Below are 18,718 nucleotides of genomic sequence, written 5' to 3'. Positions count from 1 at the left end.
AAAAAGAAGATACACACGAATAATGTGCTAATACATGTAGTATGATAACGGTTTCCTTCATGAAAGCATCAGTTTTGTGACTGAGAGTCTTCCAGGTTCATAGGTACAGAAACACAAATATCCTCCATGTTTGACCAAACAAAAGGAAGAGCTGTCATTTGGAGCCTTTAAATACAGTATAAACAAATGTCTGTTACATGCAAACCGTTGCCACACGAGTTCACTTCACGTTCAGTCTTATCGACATTCCAGCGCTGCATACCGAGGTGGAAGAAGCACACATAAAGCAGCAACATCCTTTTTATTTCAGGCCAGATTAAGAACACATTCTTATTTATAACTGTGGCCTTATGAGGGAGAGCGGAATCATTTAAAAAGACAATAGAAACACCAGACAAAGACATTTACTAAAATAAACATAAATGTTTTTTTGATGTGTGAAATGAGCTGGAAACAAAACGAGTGGAGGAATGAAAGCAACAACAACAACAACGATGATAATGTTTCTTTTCACATGACTTTAAATCTGTTCTGCTTGGTCATGATCATCACATCCTGCTTTGCAACAGTAACATGTCAATGTCTCTGTTGTGCTTTACTGTTTTCACCCACAAGAGGGCAGAAGTGCATCACAGCTGCACGTCCGTGACAAAACAGGTCTTTGACATGCGTGTGGAAGGAATGACTCACTTTGTTTGAACCTGACATCAACACTGTCAATCTTTATTTGAAATCTTTTGTCATGTGCAACAATTAAAGAGTTGTGTAAGTGTGTGTAAGTGTGTGTATGTGTGTGTAAGTGTGTGTATGTGCACGCCACACTGATCTCCTATAACTGGAAAACATGAAAAGAACAAAAATGTATTTGTTTTATAATGAATAATATAAATAAATGTTCAAAGCTGGTTTCACTTCCTCTTGTGGTCATTGTGCTCAAGTCACTTGTTTTGGCCTTAATGCTTTTTTCTCTCTTGTTTCTGTCTGTCTGTCTGACAGTAGTATGTCTGTCTGTCTGACAGTAGTATGTCTGTCTGTCTGTCTGTCTGTCCAGTGTCTGCTAAAAACCTATTTATTTGCTTGGCTTTTATTGACTTATCTTATTATGTATTACATGTTTGTATTGTTATAATTATTATTATTATTATCATGGTTTCTTCTCTACGTGTATGTGTTGTTTCCGTGTGTGTGCATGCAAAACAATCAGTGCAATCTTCATTTAGCAGCAAAATTCCAGAGGTGATTATTTCTCTATGAGATAAACAGCAGTCTAACCTGCTCCTGGTGTAAATGTAAAGGTTCACTAAAATAAAACAGTATTTTTTTGCATCATTTCTACCAAATGGAAATAATTTCACCAAAGTTTTGCAGACTGCACCTTTAACAAAGTTCATTCTCAGAGAAACATTGAGATCATTGTCCACGGCGTCTTCTTCTTTGTCAGGTTAAGTGTACATGGAAATGTAAATCCACTGCAAACAGAGAAACATTGACAGTGTTAGGAATGATTAACACTGTGATAGTGAGACACTGATAACGCCGTATTACCTCTGACTCTTGGAGAGACATGGCTTTCCCATCAGACAGTTTATTGAAGATTTCTGTTGAGCAACAAACAAAGTGTTGAAGTATGAATGCGTTAACATGTAGTCGACATGATACGCAGGTACAGTTCCTCCTGGCTCATCTATTTTATACGGCTTTATCCTCCACATATGAGCGTCACAGGGGGTGCTGTGCCGATCTCAGCTGACATAGGGCGATGGGCGGAGTCAGAGACAACCACAATCAGAGATTTGTTTTTACACCTGTGTCTAATTACCTAATCCCCAAATCTGCATGTTTTTGGACTGTGGGAGGAACCTGGAGAAAACCCACGCACACACAGGGAGAACATGTGACCTCTTGTTCTGACCGGGTCTCAAACACTGGTTCTCCTGGCTCATCATGTGTGCACTGGTAACCAGGTGGTGGCCTATAAATTATCATCATGGTGTAACTTACTGTACATGCAGTCCAAGCGCAGGATGAGAGTGATGAAGCTCTCCAGTGTTATGTGTCCAGAGGACGTGCCGTAACGCAGAGCCATCAGATTCAGCATGGCATCGCTGAGCCTCTTTCCTGACCAACACATGCACAAGTGTCAGTGCTCACTCTGTTGACATGTTAACATGTTACAGGCAGAACTACAGTGTGAACTACAGTGTGAACTACAGGCTGAACAATGCTGACATTTGTATTTTTTTACTGAAAATCCAGTGGAGAGTGAACACTTGTTTTCTGTCATGTGTGTAAAGAGATCACAGAGTCTTTAAATGAACTCCATGCTGCAGCAGTGAGCAGGAGTCAGTGTCACATGACCACCTGTGGGCCAATAAAATAAAGTCAATATATTATTACATATCGCTCACCCTCAGTCACCAGTACAGCAAACAAGCCTAAAACAAAACCAGCGTGGGCAACAGGAAAAAAATGGTTTTCGCAAAAGAAACAAAAAAAAAAAAAAACAAGCCTGATTAAACCTGAACACGTTCTAACCACATGAAGGTAAAGTTTCCTGCTACACCTTCATAAACTGCTTTCTCTAAAAACTCTCTTTTAAACTCACAGGGACACGAGCGCTGCAGTTCTGTGTCGATCCACTAAATCTCAATGAAAGATTTCCAATAACGAGATACTAAATAATAATCATGTCTGACTTTAAGCTGCTTCTTAGTACAAGGTGCCAGCAGGGGGCGTACACAGGCAGTGCTGACCATGTGTCAATAACTCAGCATTAAAGGTGGGGAACACTGAGATGTTCCATGACAATCACATTAAGAATAAACAGGAACCTGAAGCTTCAAATGCGTTCCTCAGTTCACTCAGTGACAGCGTTCCAGTCCGGGAAACATCAGTGAGGAAGAAAATGTTCTAAGAAAAGAACACAGACAGCGGTCAGGAACGTTTCCCTCGTCATCTACAGTCAAACGTCATCAAACGTCATCTACGGTCAAACGTCATCAAACGTCATCTACGGTCAAACGTCATCTACGGTCAAACGTCATCAAACGTCATCTACGGTCAAACGTCATCAAACGTTATCTACGGTCAAACGTCGTCAAACGTCATCAAACGTCATCTACGGTCAAACGTCATCAAACGTCATCAAACGTCATCTACGGTCAAAGCTTCGATTCCTTTTTACCTTGTACTTCACAACCTTGTTCCACAGATAGACAAATTCCTCTCTGTTGAGTTTTCCAGTGATGGACTTCTGTTCCCCTCAGTGTTAAGTCAACAACACAATCTTTACATGGAATCTGGATTCTAACTTTGAGAGTCACATGGATCCTGAAAGGATACGTCCATCAGAGCGACCATGCTGCGACAGTCATTGACGCTGAAGCCTCCAGACTTCAGCTCTCCTGAGGGAAAGCACAAACTCTGCGTCAGCTGCGCGCGCACACACACACACACACACACACGCACGCACACGCACACACACACACACACACACACACACACACGCACGCACACAAGTGAGCACAGTTTTATTTACAGTCCAAACCTTTCAAGATGTTTTCATTCAGGAGCTTCTGGAGCTGCTCTGCGTCCACTTCCTCATACTACAAACAAGGTCAGAGGTCAGAGGTCAGGATGTTGAGATGAAAGTGCACAACACATAAAATGATAATATAATAGTGAGAATCTATTCACAGACCATGTTCGCATGTTGATGAGGTGTAAATATAATGTGTGTGTATAATTATTATTTAACCAGTTTCACTATTACAGAAACATGATGTTCGTGCCTAAACCTTCTTTATTAAGCTCATTTATCTTTACACATAAATCTGTAGATTTTGACATAATGTGATATCTCATTGCCTTTCTTTATCATCATTCATCCATTTACCTCTGAATGGAAAAACACTTTCAATAATAGAAGACCTGAAACTATGGAGACCATTAACTCTTCAGGAGATGTTGACATCACTCAATAAACCTTTTCTAAGAGTCCAGCAGCACATGATCTGCTGACCTTGTCTGAGTGCTCGTGGAAGAGGGTCGTCTTCTTCTTGTCGTCCTGTGGATTCTCTCTTTGCTCCTCCAGTGGAGACTAACAATGGGAAAGTAAGACAAAGATTCCGGCGTCAAACGCAAGAAAATTCCAAACAGTAACGGAATCCTGTTAAACCTCGCTCACCTTCTGAAGTGGTTCATTTTTATAGTCGTTGGAATTCTCACTGTAGACAAAACACAGGTGTGCAGCCATTAATTCTTAATATAAACAGCAGTACAGTAGTGGGCGGAGACTGTGCTCGTACTAGCCGTGGGCGTCAGTTTTGGAGTGGATGGTCAGGATGAAGGAGGACGTCTCGTTGGGACGGTAGGTGGACGGAACGATCAGGTAATCTCCAGGCTTCAGGGCGAGCGACTCCATCACCTGCCGTGCGTTCAGGTAGGTTTTGGTTTGGGCAGCAGGAGTGTGTGTGCTGAAGAACGTGGCCGGGAACTTCCCTCTGTGTGTCCTGTACTGTGATAACACACAACTCTGTCACCCTATGACCTCACAGAAGAGCGCCACCGTGTGGATGAGACATGAAAGTGTGTCGTCTCTTACTTGTTCAGGCACCTTATGGAAAAATTAGGAGTTCACGGGGAGTTCATGTTGGAGAAAATGGGAAATAAATTAGAATTATAATGATGTCATTCATATATTTATAGAATACATTTAAAATGTCGTTCTTATTTTCTATCATGGATTTAAAGCAAAGGCTGAGTTTTCGCCTCAGATATTCACTCACAATAAAACAGCGATGCATCTAAAAGAGAATGAACATACTCTCTTTAAAATAACACATGGCCATTGTTGCTCTTGTATTTTATTGTTCACTGCTTTACCTCCTTGTCAGAAACTGCTCATTTTCCCTTCACCAAAGTCCAGAGAGAAAAGCAACATGTTCAGCTCACAGAGACACAGTTTAGTGGATAAAGTCACAGAATAACCTGTTTGATCAGCTGTGATCAACAGCTCGTGTGTTCTGGGATGTCAAACAGCAAAAGTGACAAAAACGTCATGAAATAGGAACGATGTGTTGCAATAATATCCAGCTCAGCGTCACACTGTTCATATGACAGGCTTTTCCTACTGGAACAAAACAAAAGGTCAACAACAAGAAGTCAGTGTTTACTTCAAATACAGATAATCCGATGTGGAGGTTCTGGACCAGGTGCCTGTTCTGCTTGTCGGGTTTTTGCATGAGAGAAAGCAGCGTGTTCTTCTCACCGTCTCTCTCTGAATGCTGACCATCGATCCTGACCCGATACTGAGGATTAGTCCAGAAACTTTCTGGTAAACAAAGACACAAACAAACAGGTTTTAACACGCGGCTCAGACGGACTGTTAATGATTTACTTTTTCGAACAGTTAAAATGCAGTTCTGTGTTGTATTACGTGCTCATGGAGTCATAAATCCTCTGTGACGCTGTGTAAAAGTTTATCTTATCTCATCTTCATCACATTGTTTGGTTGTTTCCTCGTTCCTGTCCAGCTGGTTTCCCCAGTAACTGCAAGAGCTTTTTTATTTTGACTGAACTTCTAACGTTGTGCTAAAAATACAACAAAAACCTTTATTTTTTATTTATTTATTGTTCATTTATTAAATCGTGCTGGTGATTTCACACGTGTTACAACTGAACGCCCATGGTGCACCACACACGCAACCCTCGTGTGGAGGATAAAGATGAATGAATGAATGAATGAATGAATGAATGAATGAATGAATGAATGAAAGAACAATTACGTGTCTCCTCACATAAACAGACCTTTGTTTTGTGGACATCCTCCAGCAGTGATTCCTGAAACCCACCTGCCCTCGAGCACGGAGGCCGTCCAGTGACAAGAAGAGTTTCCATCGAGGAAGTTTGGAGTGAGGCAGCAGATGCTCAGATCACTGTAGAATTGACAGACCTCTTGCAGGGTCATCCTGTCAGGGGACAATCACACATGCTGTAAACAGAAAAACTGCTTCTGCATATGAAGAATCGATGGATCCTGAAAATGAAGCCAGTGCAGAAAACCCTGAACTAATAGAAACCAATGATCCTAACGATGTCAGTAAACCTTTTCCAGGGAAGTTTCTGCTCTAAAAAACATGTGTTTCAGATTTTCATGAATAAAACATTAGTTTAGTAAATGATGTTCCATTTATGACATGTTCATGTTCTGCACACGGTCACAGTCACAGTTCTCAGTCCCCTCCTTTATCTCTGCTTTAAAAACATCCTGTGTTTCTGACTGAATTAATAATTATTATCTTGTGAAGAAGATAATAATTATTAGTATTGTTATCATTATTATTGTTTTATATGAGTTTACCAGAACTCTCCATCATCTCGCACTGAGTGGCACATGTGACGGTCCTGAGCGTTGACAGTGAGCCACAGTGAGGACCTGAAAGACAACGAATGAGAAGACATGTACAGGAAGTGTCTCCGTCAGGGATCGTCCACTTCACAGAGTCACAGAGAAACACAACAAACACTTTTGTGCGAGTGGCACCCACTAGTTTAGCTAATGCAGCTAATGGTGTAGATTGTGCTGAACCCAGTTCAGAGCTCAGAGATCCTGTAGCTTGTTTGGATGTACAGCCTGAGGTGGATCCTGGGATTGGTCCAGAACAAGGCCGGATCAACCCGGCTGCAGGACACTTCCTTTGATCCACTCACTCATATTTCATGCTTGTCTTTAATCAGAGTTTAGTTTGGTGTGTTTGCTGCTGGTGTAGTTGTGAACTTACTTGTCGCTCCAGTCTCCATTCCACTCTCCTTTTCCCCAGGGGTTCCACAAACGCACCAGGTGTACAAGTTTCCCTCCACTGGTTAACTGGCCATCAATCAACAGAGAAGAAGCTTCCATGACATAATTGTGCAATAAATAATAAAAGTACAGTATGTTTGAAACGACTTACAGATTTAAAAACAGTGACATCATAAAATAGTGTCTATAGTGAAGCTCGAGGAGCAGATTTCATTTCCATCTGTAAGTCGTTCCAAAGTTTAGACAGTTACACAAAAGGCTTGTTGGACTTCCTACTAAGTCTGTACCTGTTTGAGACCCGTCACGGTGTACGCATGGCCTTGGACCAATCCATTTCTGAGCACAGTGTTGTCAGACGTCTCCTGCAAAACAAAGACACACTTCACCTGTGTGAAAGTGGACTGATCTTTAAGACAGGGAGGAAATTAAAGATCGATGTAGGAATCAGCTCTGTCCAGCCAGGGTGTTACAATGACTAATGCATGTAGAGTTTAGTAAGTAGAGTCTTATTCTAACATTAACTCTCACACTGTCACAACAACAACAACGTCCAAGACAAACTGCCGTGTGAGTTCTGGATTTGTGCGTTACCCCCGGATGTGTCCCGCAGCTCATCAGTGAAGTGGTCTGTCCCGCCCTGAACATCAGGTCCCACATGTTTGCTGGAGGATCCGACAGGTCGATGTGCATGAGGACACCACCAGTGAAGTCCATCATAGCCTCTGCTGGAGTCCCAGCTCTCATGTCGGCATAGGAACCACAAACCCTGACACAAGTAGATGCATGTTCAAAAAAGGAAACACAAAAACAATTCATTCATGAACTCGTGTCCTTTCATACTTGGCGTAGGCTTTCTCCAACAAAGCTGGCCAGAACTCATTTGGGTCTTTGGAGTGGACAAAGATTAGTCGGCCATTTATTGTTGGAAGTTTGTCATCAATGACGACGTCCACCCACATCCCAAACCTCCAGAACTGGTGACACAAAAAGACAATCATCGTTTTCTTTTTCCATTGGTTCATATTTTTATTGAGGTGTCGTTGTATCAGACACTGACACACGTGGAGCTTTTTCTATCATACAGTTCTAGCTCCGCTCGACTGGACTCAGAGTCTCTTTAATCACTGAGTCAGAACAATGTCAGGGCAGTTTCGTGCAGCTGTGCTATGATGGCCACGCCCACATTGAGAAAGAACTTTAATAAAGGAAAAAGACGTGTCTGATAACAAACAGTGTACAGAGTGTACAGTCGTGTCCTGCAAGCTAAAGATGTTTGTGTGTGGACTGAGGAAGAGTTTTCAAGCTTCTGTTTTCACACCAGCAGCTTCTCTACGGCGGCGGCGGCGGCTACTGTGAGCATTTCTTTGGATCTCATGAGGACCGGGAGGTTCTAAGCCTTCTGTCCAGACAACTGCTGTGTCTCTTCAGTTCTGACCTTGTGCCACCAGACCTTATCACAAACCTCCACCCACTCTCTTATGCAAGAGCCAAGAGCCAGTTCATCTACGCCAAAAAAGACACAAGTCAGTGCCAACTTTCGGTCAGTTTCTATAACCACTATAACACACCCACAAAGTCAGATCAAAGCAAAGCATGTCATATGTAATATGATACACTGTCAATAAACACTTTTGTAATATTGATTTTTGGGTGGGTGGAGCCTAATTATTATTATCAGTCATTAACGTTTGCAGTGAAGACAGGGATCGTGATAGTTTTGTGAATTTGTCAAGAAATCATGACACAAAAATAATTATAATTCTATTATATTTATTATATCTACATGAGACTGAACACATTGTACCCCAAACTCAGACAAAGGTTGTGTGTGTAGAATTTAGATTAGATTTAGGTTTTTGTTCGTTTAGGTTTGCAAAAGTTTTTAGTTACTAAATCTGACATCTACTGATCAGCTGTGTGTGTGTGTGTGTGTGTGTGTGTGTATTCTTGCAAAACCAACACAACATATTTTATGAACTTTGAGCTGTGTGTTATTATATTATTTTGTTACGTGCAACAGTCCACAATCATGAATATCACATTCAGCATTAACTTGTGTACGTGTGTGTACGTGTGTGTACGTGTGTGTACGTGTGTGTACGTGTGTGTACGTGTGTGTACGTGTGTGTGTTTACCCTGAAGTGAAACAGCCCACAGTAGTCCTCATGAAATGTTTGCCCTGGAGGCATCACCTGCATGAGGACTTGACTTTGGAAAGTCAGAGCTCCGATCGATGCAAGAAACCAACAGTTTCCTGAATGAAAGCATGTTTATACAGTTAGAGTACATACATATATATATATATACACATATATATATACTCTATAGATACTACAGTATAGATAGATATAATGTTTAGGTGTGAGAACCATGGCGATGCACAGCAGCAGTTTGTCGTGGACTCACCAACTAATCCTTGTTCAAAGTCAAACCTGGAGATCCCATCAAGTACAACGGAGGGATTGGAAGAAATATCCTGAGGAGGAAGAACCAGCAGCAGCATCATCATCATCATCATCATCGTCGTCATATACCAATGTAAGGAGTTGAGTGTAATGAACTTTGCATTGACCTCTCACAGCACTCACCCACGGTCTTAACCACTGCACTTTGGACAGATCGTCGGGGCGCAGCAATCCCATGCCGATGGACCAGGTGACCGGTGGGAACAGCTCATCGATGTACTTGACTTTTCTTGTGAGACAGAAACGTTTCAGCTGCTCGTAGTCCTGGTTAAATAAACTCTCAGGGCGGCTCGAGCTGCCGATTCCACTTTTCTTGTGACGAGCCTCCATGATGTTCAGACACACACCGGGAGGAGGCATCGCTGCGCTTTCAGGTTCAGCTGGAACAGAAGCACATCAAGTCCTAGTTTACACTTTCATAAAGGTTTTGGTCTTGACTCACTTCCTTGGTCTTGGTCTTGACTCAGACTTGCTCTGCCTTGGTCTTGGTTTTGGTCTTGACTCAATGCCTTGGTCTTACTCTTGGTCTTGGTCTTGACTCAGACTTGCTCTGCCTTGGTCTTGGTCTTGACTCAGACTTGCTCTGCCTTGGTCTTACTCTTGGTCTTGGTCTTGACTCAGACTTGCTCTGCCTTGGTCTTACTCTTGGTCTTGGTCTTGACTCAGACTTGCTCTGCCTTGGTATTGGTCTTGGTCTTGACTCAGACTTGCTCTGCCTTGGTCTTGGTCTTGACTCAGACTTGCTCTGCCTTGGTCTTGGTCTTGGTCTTGACTCAGACTTGCTCTGCCTTGGTCTTACTCTTGGTCTTGGTCTTGACTCAGACTTGCTCTGCCTTGGTCTCGGTCTTGGTCTTGGTCCTGATTTACTGTGTAACGTAACTGCAGTCCTGACAGTTGGTCACTGAAGCTGCTGAGATTTCAGCTCCTAAATAAAACCTGATGATTTGTTTTCAACATTCCATGATTGTATTAATTTTCATATGGAACATTTTATGATGATTATATTATATTATATAATTTTATGATTATTATATTATATTATATTATATTATTTTATGATTATTATATTATATGCTGAGTAGAATAAAACATTTGTGTCAAAACAAGGTTTCTTAACAGATGTGTGATCAGCTCTGCATCCTTTTAACTTAAGTTTTTAAATGATCACGTTTTTCATAAGAACGTGTTTCAAGTATTTTGTGAATAAAAGTAAAAATTGATCTACAACACACTAGAACATCTGCTCCCTTGTTTCTTACAGTGATTCACTTCATTACATTACATTACATGTCATTTTGCAGACGCTTTTATCCAATATAAAACATATATTATTATATAACATATTATATATTATATTAAACATTTGGGTACAAATAAGAGCTAGAAGTAAGTAAGAGCTTCAAGTAAGCCAAACTATGAAGTGTGCAGATTTATTTGTAAAAAAGCACATTAAGTCAGAAACTTTAAGTCAGTCTTACCTCACAGCTCAGGAGAGACGAGAGTGCAAGGGAACAGGTTCTGACACTTATATAAAGCCTGTCGCTGCCTCGAGCTACAGCCGCCCTTTTGTTACCTGCTAACATATGCAAATGATCTTTGAGCAAACCCCGCCTCCAGCCACCTGCAGTGCAACCTGCTCTCTCTGTTGGCTGCAGAAGACAGAGCAGATAAAGACAAGGTCTCAGTTCATATAAACCTCTCTGACCATGTGACTGTTAGTCGACAGAAACAGCTGAAGGTTCTGAATCACTTTAATACTGATCATCGGGACGGAGTCAAGACTGAGACCAGATCAGTCCATCGCTATTTAGAGTTCAACGTTCAACTTTTAGACTGAAGAATTATGACATTATACATTTGCACTATACTGATGTATGGATGACAGACAGCACAGTGATCAGTCTGCTTCACATGTCTTTGTTTTCACATTATGACAGACAGACGTGGCTGTCGCTGACATTCTCTCGACTTATGTTGGAGACAGAGGTGAATGCTTGAGTCCCTGAAGACAAGTTGACAATGACGTCCTCTAATATGCAGCTCAGCAACTGTTAGTGTTACAAAACTATATCTTTCTTTCTCTTTTATTGCTGTCTAAACTAAGACTAATTACTGTTAACGATTAAGTTAAAACTCTCTAACACAAACTACAACAAGCGTGACAACACCTGTGCAGGTGCAGACAGGTCAATAATCCGCCCCAGGGGGACTACATCTAATCCCTCTTCAGTTGTTGTGTGCGAGGGTGAAACGCGTTTTCTCATCTTCAGATTCATGTGAATTGAAACCACTGTATGCAAATAAGACTTTGACCTTTTCTGCTTCTGAGTGCTTTTCACTCATCTTTTCTATCTACTTCATCTATTTAGTCATTTTATTTCAATACATTATTATTTCTAATTATATTTGAAGATCATTTTCATTTACTTTCATAGTTATTTTTATTTAACTTATTTGATCTTTTTCAAGTTTTCCCGTCTTTAACATTTTTAACTTGTTTATTCTGCTCGTCTTAATCTCTTCTTTGTGAATGAAAAGCTTTCAGTTTTATATGTATTAGTTATTTAGAGAATCCTCTGTGTCATGCACAAGTTAAACATTTATCAAACCCTAACCCTTATAAAATCATTTATAATTGCCCTTAAAAATAATACATTATTACTACATTTATTATCACCGTCAATCATTCACTCACTTTTAATTGCCTCAAGAAAGCAATGAATCTCTGTCTCTCTCTTTCTCTGTGTGTCTCTCTCTCTGTGTGTCTCTCTCTCTGTCTGTCTGTCTCTCTCTCTCTCTGACACAATAAACCGTCTGTGATCAAAAGTCACTCTTATAAACCTTAAATCTTCCCATGTACGTATAATGACATTATTATTATTATTATTATTATTATTATTAAGTAAATGTAAAAGAGGGACTCGTAACAATATACATATATATATATATATATATATATATAACAAGACTTTTCTCCTTTTGGAACATTCATCAAAACATTTTGAAGTCACAATAATGCCTTCTGAGTCACAGCTGGATGAAGATCTCATGATTATGACCAAATATAATTCTATACAAATATATAAGTATATATATTTACATATTGTTTTATCCTTTTTGATAAACCACTTCATTTTTGGTGAATAGTGAGCAGAGTAGTTAACCCTTAGTGCTCACGCGGGCACGGATCTGTGCCGCAGGTGCACTCATGGTAAATTGCTGTGGGAATAACACACAACTCCTTATATGGACATTCTGGGGGGGCGTGTTTATAGGTCACATATTCAGGGTTTCATTTCCTATTCTTGTCTTTGGTTGTTGAGTCAAAGTTCTAATTCACTTTATACTGCATTTTCAGTTGTGATATAAAGCAGCAATAATTGTGCAGACGTCACAAAACGAGATTTGCTCAAAAAAACGAGCCAAGTGAACTTTGAACTGTGACATATTTACACATTTAAACATTCTGAGGACTTTTTGCTTTAGTGTGTTTATAGAGTCTGATCAGGTCCCCGAGACACATTCTTACAGCCTCTGTATATACTCTGTGTTTTATGGATGTTTGCATACATTAGTACTAGAGCAAATGTTTGTTTGTGCATTATTATTGCTGCATTTCAAAACAGTGACAACTACTCTGCAGAATATTCTCTCTAATAACCTCAAAGGCACGCTCTCCTCAGTCTGTCTGTCTGTCTGTCTGTCTGTCTGTCTGTTTCAATATAGTTACGTAAGGCTTATAAAAGTCAACAAGCCTCAAGAGTCCTAGAGTGTGTGTGTGTGTGTGTGTGAGTGCGTGTGCTTGCGTGCGTGTGTATGTGTGTGTGTGTGTGTGTGTGCATGTGCTTGCGTGCGTGTGTGTGTGTGTGAGTGTGAGTGCGTGTGCTTGCGTGTGTGTGCTTGCGTGTGTGTGTGTGTGTGCGCTTGCGTGTGTGTGTGTGTGTGTGTGTGTGTGTGCTTGCGTGCGTGCGTGCGTGCGTGCGTGTGTGTGTGTGTGTGTGTGTTTGTGTGCGTGTGTGTGCGTGCCCTGCCTTTAAACAAACACAGGAAGTGTTGAGTGTACGACAGACTTCACAACAACACATTGAGGCTCTCAGGTGATGAACAGCTTCTCAACATCACGCTCCTTCACTGCTTCTAAGGAAAAACTCAGATTACAGAAGTCAGTAAAACGATGATGAGAGTGAAATTCAAAACCTGCAAAAATAATCCAGTCATAAATTGACATTGTGTGAGTGTTAAAATCTCTTTGTCACTGTGGTCATGTTTGAGTGGATTGTAGTGAATAGTCTGAGCGCCGTGTGGGTGGAGAGGGTCATTCTCTCTTTCCTGTGATTGTGATTGGTGCACTTCCTGTGTTTGAACAAAGGCAGGAAGTGTTGTTTGGATTCATATGAACACTCACTGTTGTGTGTGAATGGCACAGTTAAAGCGATAGTGCAGGTTATGTGGAGTGGGATTGTATGAGTTAGTGATGCATTAAAGGCTTCAGACTTTAATAAGAATTTGTTTATCAATCAAAGCGATTGTGTTGCCTCTAACATTCACTTGAATGGTGTTATTTTGTGACTCCGTTGTTTCTATTTGAATGACTTTTTGTATAAAGTGAGGCAGCAGTGGATCTGCAGCTCCCACATCCACACTAATGTGTTTAATCAGGAGTAGATTTCGTGTGTTTTCTGAATGCACAAACACAATGATCTTTATCATGTATGTATATGTTATACATGGTGGTTAAACTGTTAACCCTCACTGTTCACTGTACCTGACACATTTACTATATTATTATACTTTGATCATTACTCATGTGCATGTGAGTGTCTCTGAGGCTCTGACCTCTGCATGTTCCTGTATTGTATGGCACCACAGTTAAGGGAGTCAGCTCAGATGCCTGTGGTCTGCAGAGCCAGTCCAAACACTGCGGGGCCGCCCATTGTTTTCTGTCCTAAAAACAGAGCAGAGAGAAAGAGTCTTGAACTGCTGCTTTACGCAATTTCCGCCTTTAGTTAATGAGCCACACAGGACGCAGGAGCATGACTGCAGCGTCTGGACCCACACCACTTGTTTTTTGGCTATGAATGGACAACTGCTGAACTCTAAAGCAATGATGTTGTGGATTTTTCTGCTGCAGCTCATCAACAGCGTTGAAGGTTTATCAAGAGCTGAATATGAGCCTCTCTGCACCTCCAACGCCTGCTTCACGCTACATATGGACAAGGTCAACTTTACCAAGGCTCATCAGAACTGTGAGGACAACGGAGGTTATTTGATGACGATCAGAGACCGAGGAGAAGAGGACGTGCTGCGCTCACTTCTCTCTCAGCTCCAAGGACAACATCAGGACAAGCAAGTTAACTTTTGGATTGGTTTAAAACTAAACAAAGGGAGCTGCGTGTTAGGTGACAGGACTCTCAGGGGGTTCACATGGGTGACCAGGGAGGAGGAGTCCCACTACTCCAACTGGGCAAAAGAACCCGTCTCCACCTGCACAGAAAGGTGTGTGAGGGTTAATTACAACCCGTTTGGAGAGAATCAACTGAAATGGATGGATGGTAAATGCAAAATCAATGCTTTTTACGCATGCAAGTTTTATTCTAAGGGGATGTGCTCACCTCTGGCTCTCGTGGGGCCTGGGAAAATAACCTACACTCCGCCCTTCTCAAAACAGCCCCTGAAAAATGAGATGAAATCATTTCCTCTGGGAACATACGCTAATATTCTCTGCAGTGACAGACAGCCTCACTACTCTGTGTGTATGTGGACAGATCTGTGGACAGAACCTGGCCCATTCTGCAAAACCGGAGAGCGAAACTGCACAAACAACAACGGAGGATGTGAAGATGAGTGCCACGAGGACGGAGGCGGCGTTCGGTGCGTTTGCAGAGACGGTTACGACCTGGACGAGGACGGACTCTCCTGCACAATCAAAGACTCGTGTGGTGCCGACAGCTGTGAGCATCAGTGTGTCATGGGGGAGACGGGATATTCCTGTGAATGTCGAGAGGGCTTCCAACTACAGAAGAACCAGCACAACTGCTCTGACATTGACGAGTGTCAAACACAAGCCTGCGAGGATCACGTGTGCGTAAACACGCGCGGCAGTTACACGTGTACATGTAAAGACGGTTACGAGATGGTCCACGGTGAATGCAGCGATGTGGACGAATGTGCACAATCACCATGTGAGCACAGCTGCTTCAACAGCATCGGCTCCTTCTCCTGTCAGTGCAGTGAGGGCTTCACGTTGTCCCAGGACGGTCACTCGTGTTCGGACGTGGACGAATGCGTCAGCGAGCGCTGCCAGTTCACATGCGTCAACACCGACGGCAGCTTCTCGTGCTCGTGCCCGCCGGGTTTCAACCTGGAGAGTGACGCGTGGACGTGTTCTCCGGATATGCCCGAAGCATCAGAGGAAGCATCATCTCCTCACACTCACTCACCACGTCCTCACCTGGTGAACGTCACACACGAGAGCGGTCACGAGGGCAACGCGTCACTGGCACCAAGTTTTGTGAAGACGATGGAGGGTAAGGTCCTGCTGTGTGTGCTGGGTTCAGTCGTTCCTCTGCTGGCGTTGGTCGCAGTCACTTTGGCTGTTGGAATATTTCGATGCAGTCGTTCGAAAAAAGAAGCCAAGAAAAACCAAACTGCAGACGGCTACTGCTGGGTTTCCTCAGGTCTGGATCCACGTTTAGAGAAACTATATGAGTCTATCTTGACTGATGACCTATGACCTCTTATATATATATCTTTGTAACCTGCGTGGGTTAAAGGTCCAGTTAGAAACATTTAGGAGAAACTGAATCTACTGCATTTGTATATTTGGATACGTCTATAATGACATCATTGTTTCCTTACGCTTGGAATAAACCATTTCCTTAGGTAAGGTCCTTGCTTTATAGAGGCCGCCATCTTGTGCCAACATGTTTACAGCAGCCTGAACCACCGAACCAGCATTTTAAAAATGGAATAGTTCTACTGGTTTGTTTGGAGGCAGGAGAAGCAGGACTGATCACCTGACTGACAGCAGTATTAACTTTCAAGAGAGTGAACACCTGCGTGACTGACAGGCTGCTCTTCCCTTATTTAAGCAACATTATTACACATCAACTGTTAAAAACACACGGGTCACGTGTGTGCGTGTGCTGCTGTGTCAGTTGTGGGTCCATGATAAGACTGAGTGTGTGCAGAGAAACGATAACGTTTAATCTCACGAGCTGAGGAAACCGTCGTTTAGTCAGACTGTGGCTCCTGAGAGGATAAAGAGTTGTCTGAGGACCCAGACCCCAGACTCCAGACTCCAGGATTCAGACCCCAGACCCCAGACCCCAGACTCCAGGATTCAGACTCCACTCGGGCAAACGTTGAAAAGTGACACATCTGTGACATCATGGCCTGTTTGAAGCTGAAGATGACGAGGATTATCCTGATGTCTGTTGTTTTTTTATGCTCTGTCAGGCGTGGGCGTGGCCTGTGTCGGCCTATTTGTGCTGACAGAGAGTGTGTAACTGTGAACCAGGACAGAGTGGATTTTAAAACAGCTGAGAAAGCATGCCGTGATAGGAGCGGAGAACTACTTCCACTTCATCCTCAGACACATGTGAGTCTCCTGGGCAATTTGAGGCAACAACTGTCAGGAAACTTCTGGATTGGACTGCGTTTACCAGCTGGCACCTGTAGCAACCTTTCATCCCCTCTGCGAGGCTATGAGTGGCTCTCTGGTAGCACAAACGGGAGCTTCATTCCTTCCTCTGTGGCCTGGAAACACAGCGTTAAAGTCTGCTCTCCCAGCTGCGTGTCACTTTCAGAGGACCAGAAGTGGACAGAGAGACTGTGCTCAGACACAACTGATGGATATCTGTGCAGAACAGAGCACTACGATGCTTGTCTGGCACAAGAAGTATCCGATCCACACGTTTTCCTAAGCTCCAAAGGCTGTTTAACGGGCCCCTGTGAGCATGAATGCACAGACGTGACAGGAGGTTACAAATGCTCTTGTTTCCCTGGATATATCCCAGACAGCAGAGACCCCAGGCGGTGCGAGATGCACTGTGGCAAACACAGATGCCCCAGAATATGTGACGAGCATGATGCGTATGCATGCCACTGTCCTTATGGATACATAATGGTTAACACAGGCACAGACTACGATGACTTCTTCTGTGAGGACATCGATGAGTGTGAGGAAGCTTGGGTTTGTGATCAGAAGTGTAAAAACACGTTGGGAGGTTACGAGTGTTCCTGTAGAGACCGATTTGTCCTCAAAGACCATCACAGATGCATTCAATCAGACAACCAGAGTTCCCCAATCACAAATGTAGGTTTAGTTCAACCTGCAAACAACAGAAACACTCTGAAGAAGACGTCTGCACCTGCTGGGCATTTTCTCTGGTTATGGCTTTTTGTTGCTGTGCCTGTGGTCATGTTGATGTGTGTGGTCAGGTTTTGTGATGTTCAGCATCAGAAGTCTCGTCTAAAGTTAGATAATGGTGAAATAAATCTTCTCATTTAGTTCTCATGAACTAAAAACATATGTTGATATTTTGAATGAGTAAAGATCAATATATGTAAATTCTATTTAACCACATTTTTGCCGTTCCAGGTGGCGCTGACGAGTCATTTTCACATCAGTAACATTTTTTCTAACTTTCCTAATCTCTTTGTATTAAATACATGATTCATGTCACATATTGTACTGACTTCATTTATTCACATGAACGCTCCACTCTTGTCATCACTCTTGCTCTTAGAGCGCCATCTAATGTTGTGTCAAACAAACTGCAGTGTGACGCTCTCTGTGTTTATCAGTGCCATGTTACTTTAGTAATTGCCTGTTAAATAAAGTGTGCGTCTGTCCTGGTGGACTCTCTTCCTGTGGTGTCTCCTCTCCTCAAACATGTCAAACATGATCATCCCTCTGAAGTCGTTTAAGTCAAAGTTATTAAAGTGGAAACCACAGGAGGTAGATTTTATTCCCAATAAGATCATTTACTCTCTCGTCATCATCAACCTCCTCTTCCTCACATATACTTCACACACTGGTGTAGTGACATTAGATTAAGATGGAGCGAGAGATAAGGTGACTCTATTATTATTATTTAGTTCATTGATTATTTATTATTATAATCTATGACTTACCACCAGGGAAAGCTTGTGAGTACCAACGTTCGAAAATCCGTATAAAAACTTTATCTGGGGTCAAAAAAGTGAGAAAAGAAAATCTGCCCAGTAACAGACAGAATAACTGTGTCTGCGTCCATGTTGTAGTTTTACATCATAACCACTAGAGGGCACCAGAGAGCCTCTACTGACAGAGGGAGGGCGCTTTTCTAATACACTCGAAAAGAAAAAAATATCCACATACAACCCAAAAATGTGCCGAAGAGTATAAGAGCAACATTTCAAAATAATATTTGAAAGAAAGAAAAAAATAAAACAGCAGGAATTCTCA

The 18,718-nt window shown here is 42.2% G+C and overlaps 2 protein-coding genes across 4 annotated transcripts in view; one reads left to right on the top strand and one right to left on the bottom strand.

The window, feature by feature from the left end:
• Positions 1-282: 282 nt before the first annotated feature.
• The window catches only part of LOC131445294 (calpain-1 catalytic subunit-like), a 35,024-nt gene continuing 16,588 nt past the window's right edge, over positions 283-18,718 (bottom strand). Inside the window, exons 4-26 of one of the 3 annotated variants that reach the window (XM_058616261.1) lie at positions 14,104-14,212; positions 10,746-10,916; positions 9,391-10,203; positions 9,209-9,278; positions 8,938-9,056; positions 7,643-7,776; positions 7,394-7,568; positions 7,090-7,164; positions 6,783-6,868; positions 6,362-6,436; positions 5,809-5,969; positions 5,175-5,332; positions 4,604-4,615; positions 4,308-4,516; positions 4,187-4,226; positions 4,022-4,099; positions 3,548-3,605; positions 3,343-3,404; positions 3,185-3,253; positions 2,832-2,910; positions 2,002-2,118; positions 1,546-1,598; positions 283-1,469 (exon numbers count right to left, since the gene is read on the bottom strand). In XM_058616261.1, coding sequence (XP_058472244.1) covers positions 1,443-1,469; positions 1,546-1,598; positions 2,002-2,118; positions 2,832-2,910; positions 3,185-3,253; positions 3,343-3,404; positions 3,548-3,605; positions 4,022-4,099; positions 4,187-4,226; positions 4,308-4,516; positions 4,604-4,615; positions 5,175-5,332; positions 5,809-5,969; positions 6,362-6,436; positions 6,783-6,868; positions 7,090-7,164; positions 7,394-7,568; positions 7,643-7,776; positions 8,938-9,056; positions 9,209-9,278; positions 9,391-9,627 — 2,094 coding nt within the window. In that variant the 5' untranslated portion in view covers positions 9,628-10,203; positions 10,746-10,916; positions 14,104-14,212 and the 3' untranslated portion in view covers positions 283-1,442. The remainder of the gene's footprint in view (positions 1,470-1,545; positions 1,599-2,001; positions 2,119-2,831; positions 2,911-3,184; positions 3,254-3,342; positions 3,405-3,547; positions 3,606-4,021; positions 4,100-4,186; positions 4,227-4,307; positions 4,517-4,603; positions 4,616-5,174; positions 5,333-5,808; positions 5,970-6,361; positions 6,437-6,782; positions 6,869-7,089; positions 7,165-7,393; positions 7,569-7,642; positions 7,777-8,937; positions 9,057-9,208; positions 9,279-9,390; positions 10,204-10,745; positions 10,917-14,103; positions 14,213-18,718) is intronic. The other 2 variants (XM_058616262.1, XM_058616263.1) reach the window with 2 other exon arrangements.
• Positions 14,222-17,953, top strand: LOC131445295 (complement component C1q receptor). Its single transcript, XM_058616264.1, has one exon. The coding sequence runs from the start codon at positions 14,342-14,344 to the stop codon at positions 15,998-16,000; it is 1,659 nt and encodes a 552-aa protein (XP_058472247.1). The 5' UTR covers positions 14,222-14,341; the 3' UTR covers positions 16,001-17,953.

The sequence above is a fragment of the Solea solea genome, chromosome 18 (genome assembly GCF_958295425.1).
Source record: "Solea solea chromosome 18, fSolSol10.1, whole genome shotgun sequence".
NCBI lineage: Eukaryota > Metazoa > Chordata > Actinopteri > Pleuronectiformes > Soleidae > Solea > Solea solea.
This window is presented reverse-complemented; position numbering and strand designations above follow the sequence as displayed.

Bases quoted from the DNA above. Each gene is read 5' to 3' on its own strand.
- LOC131445295 (XM_058616264.1), top strand. From the start codon at position 14,342: ATGAATGGACAACTGCTGAACTCTAAAGCAATGATGTTGTGGATTTTT.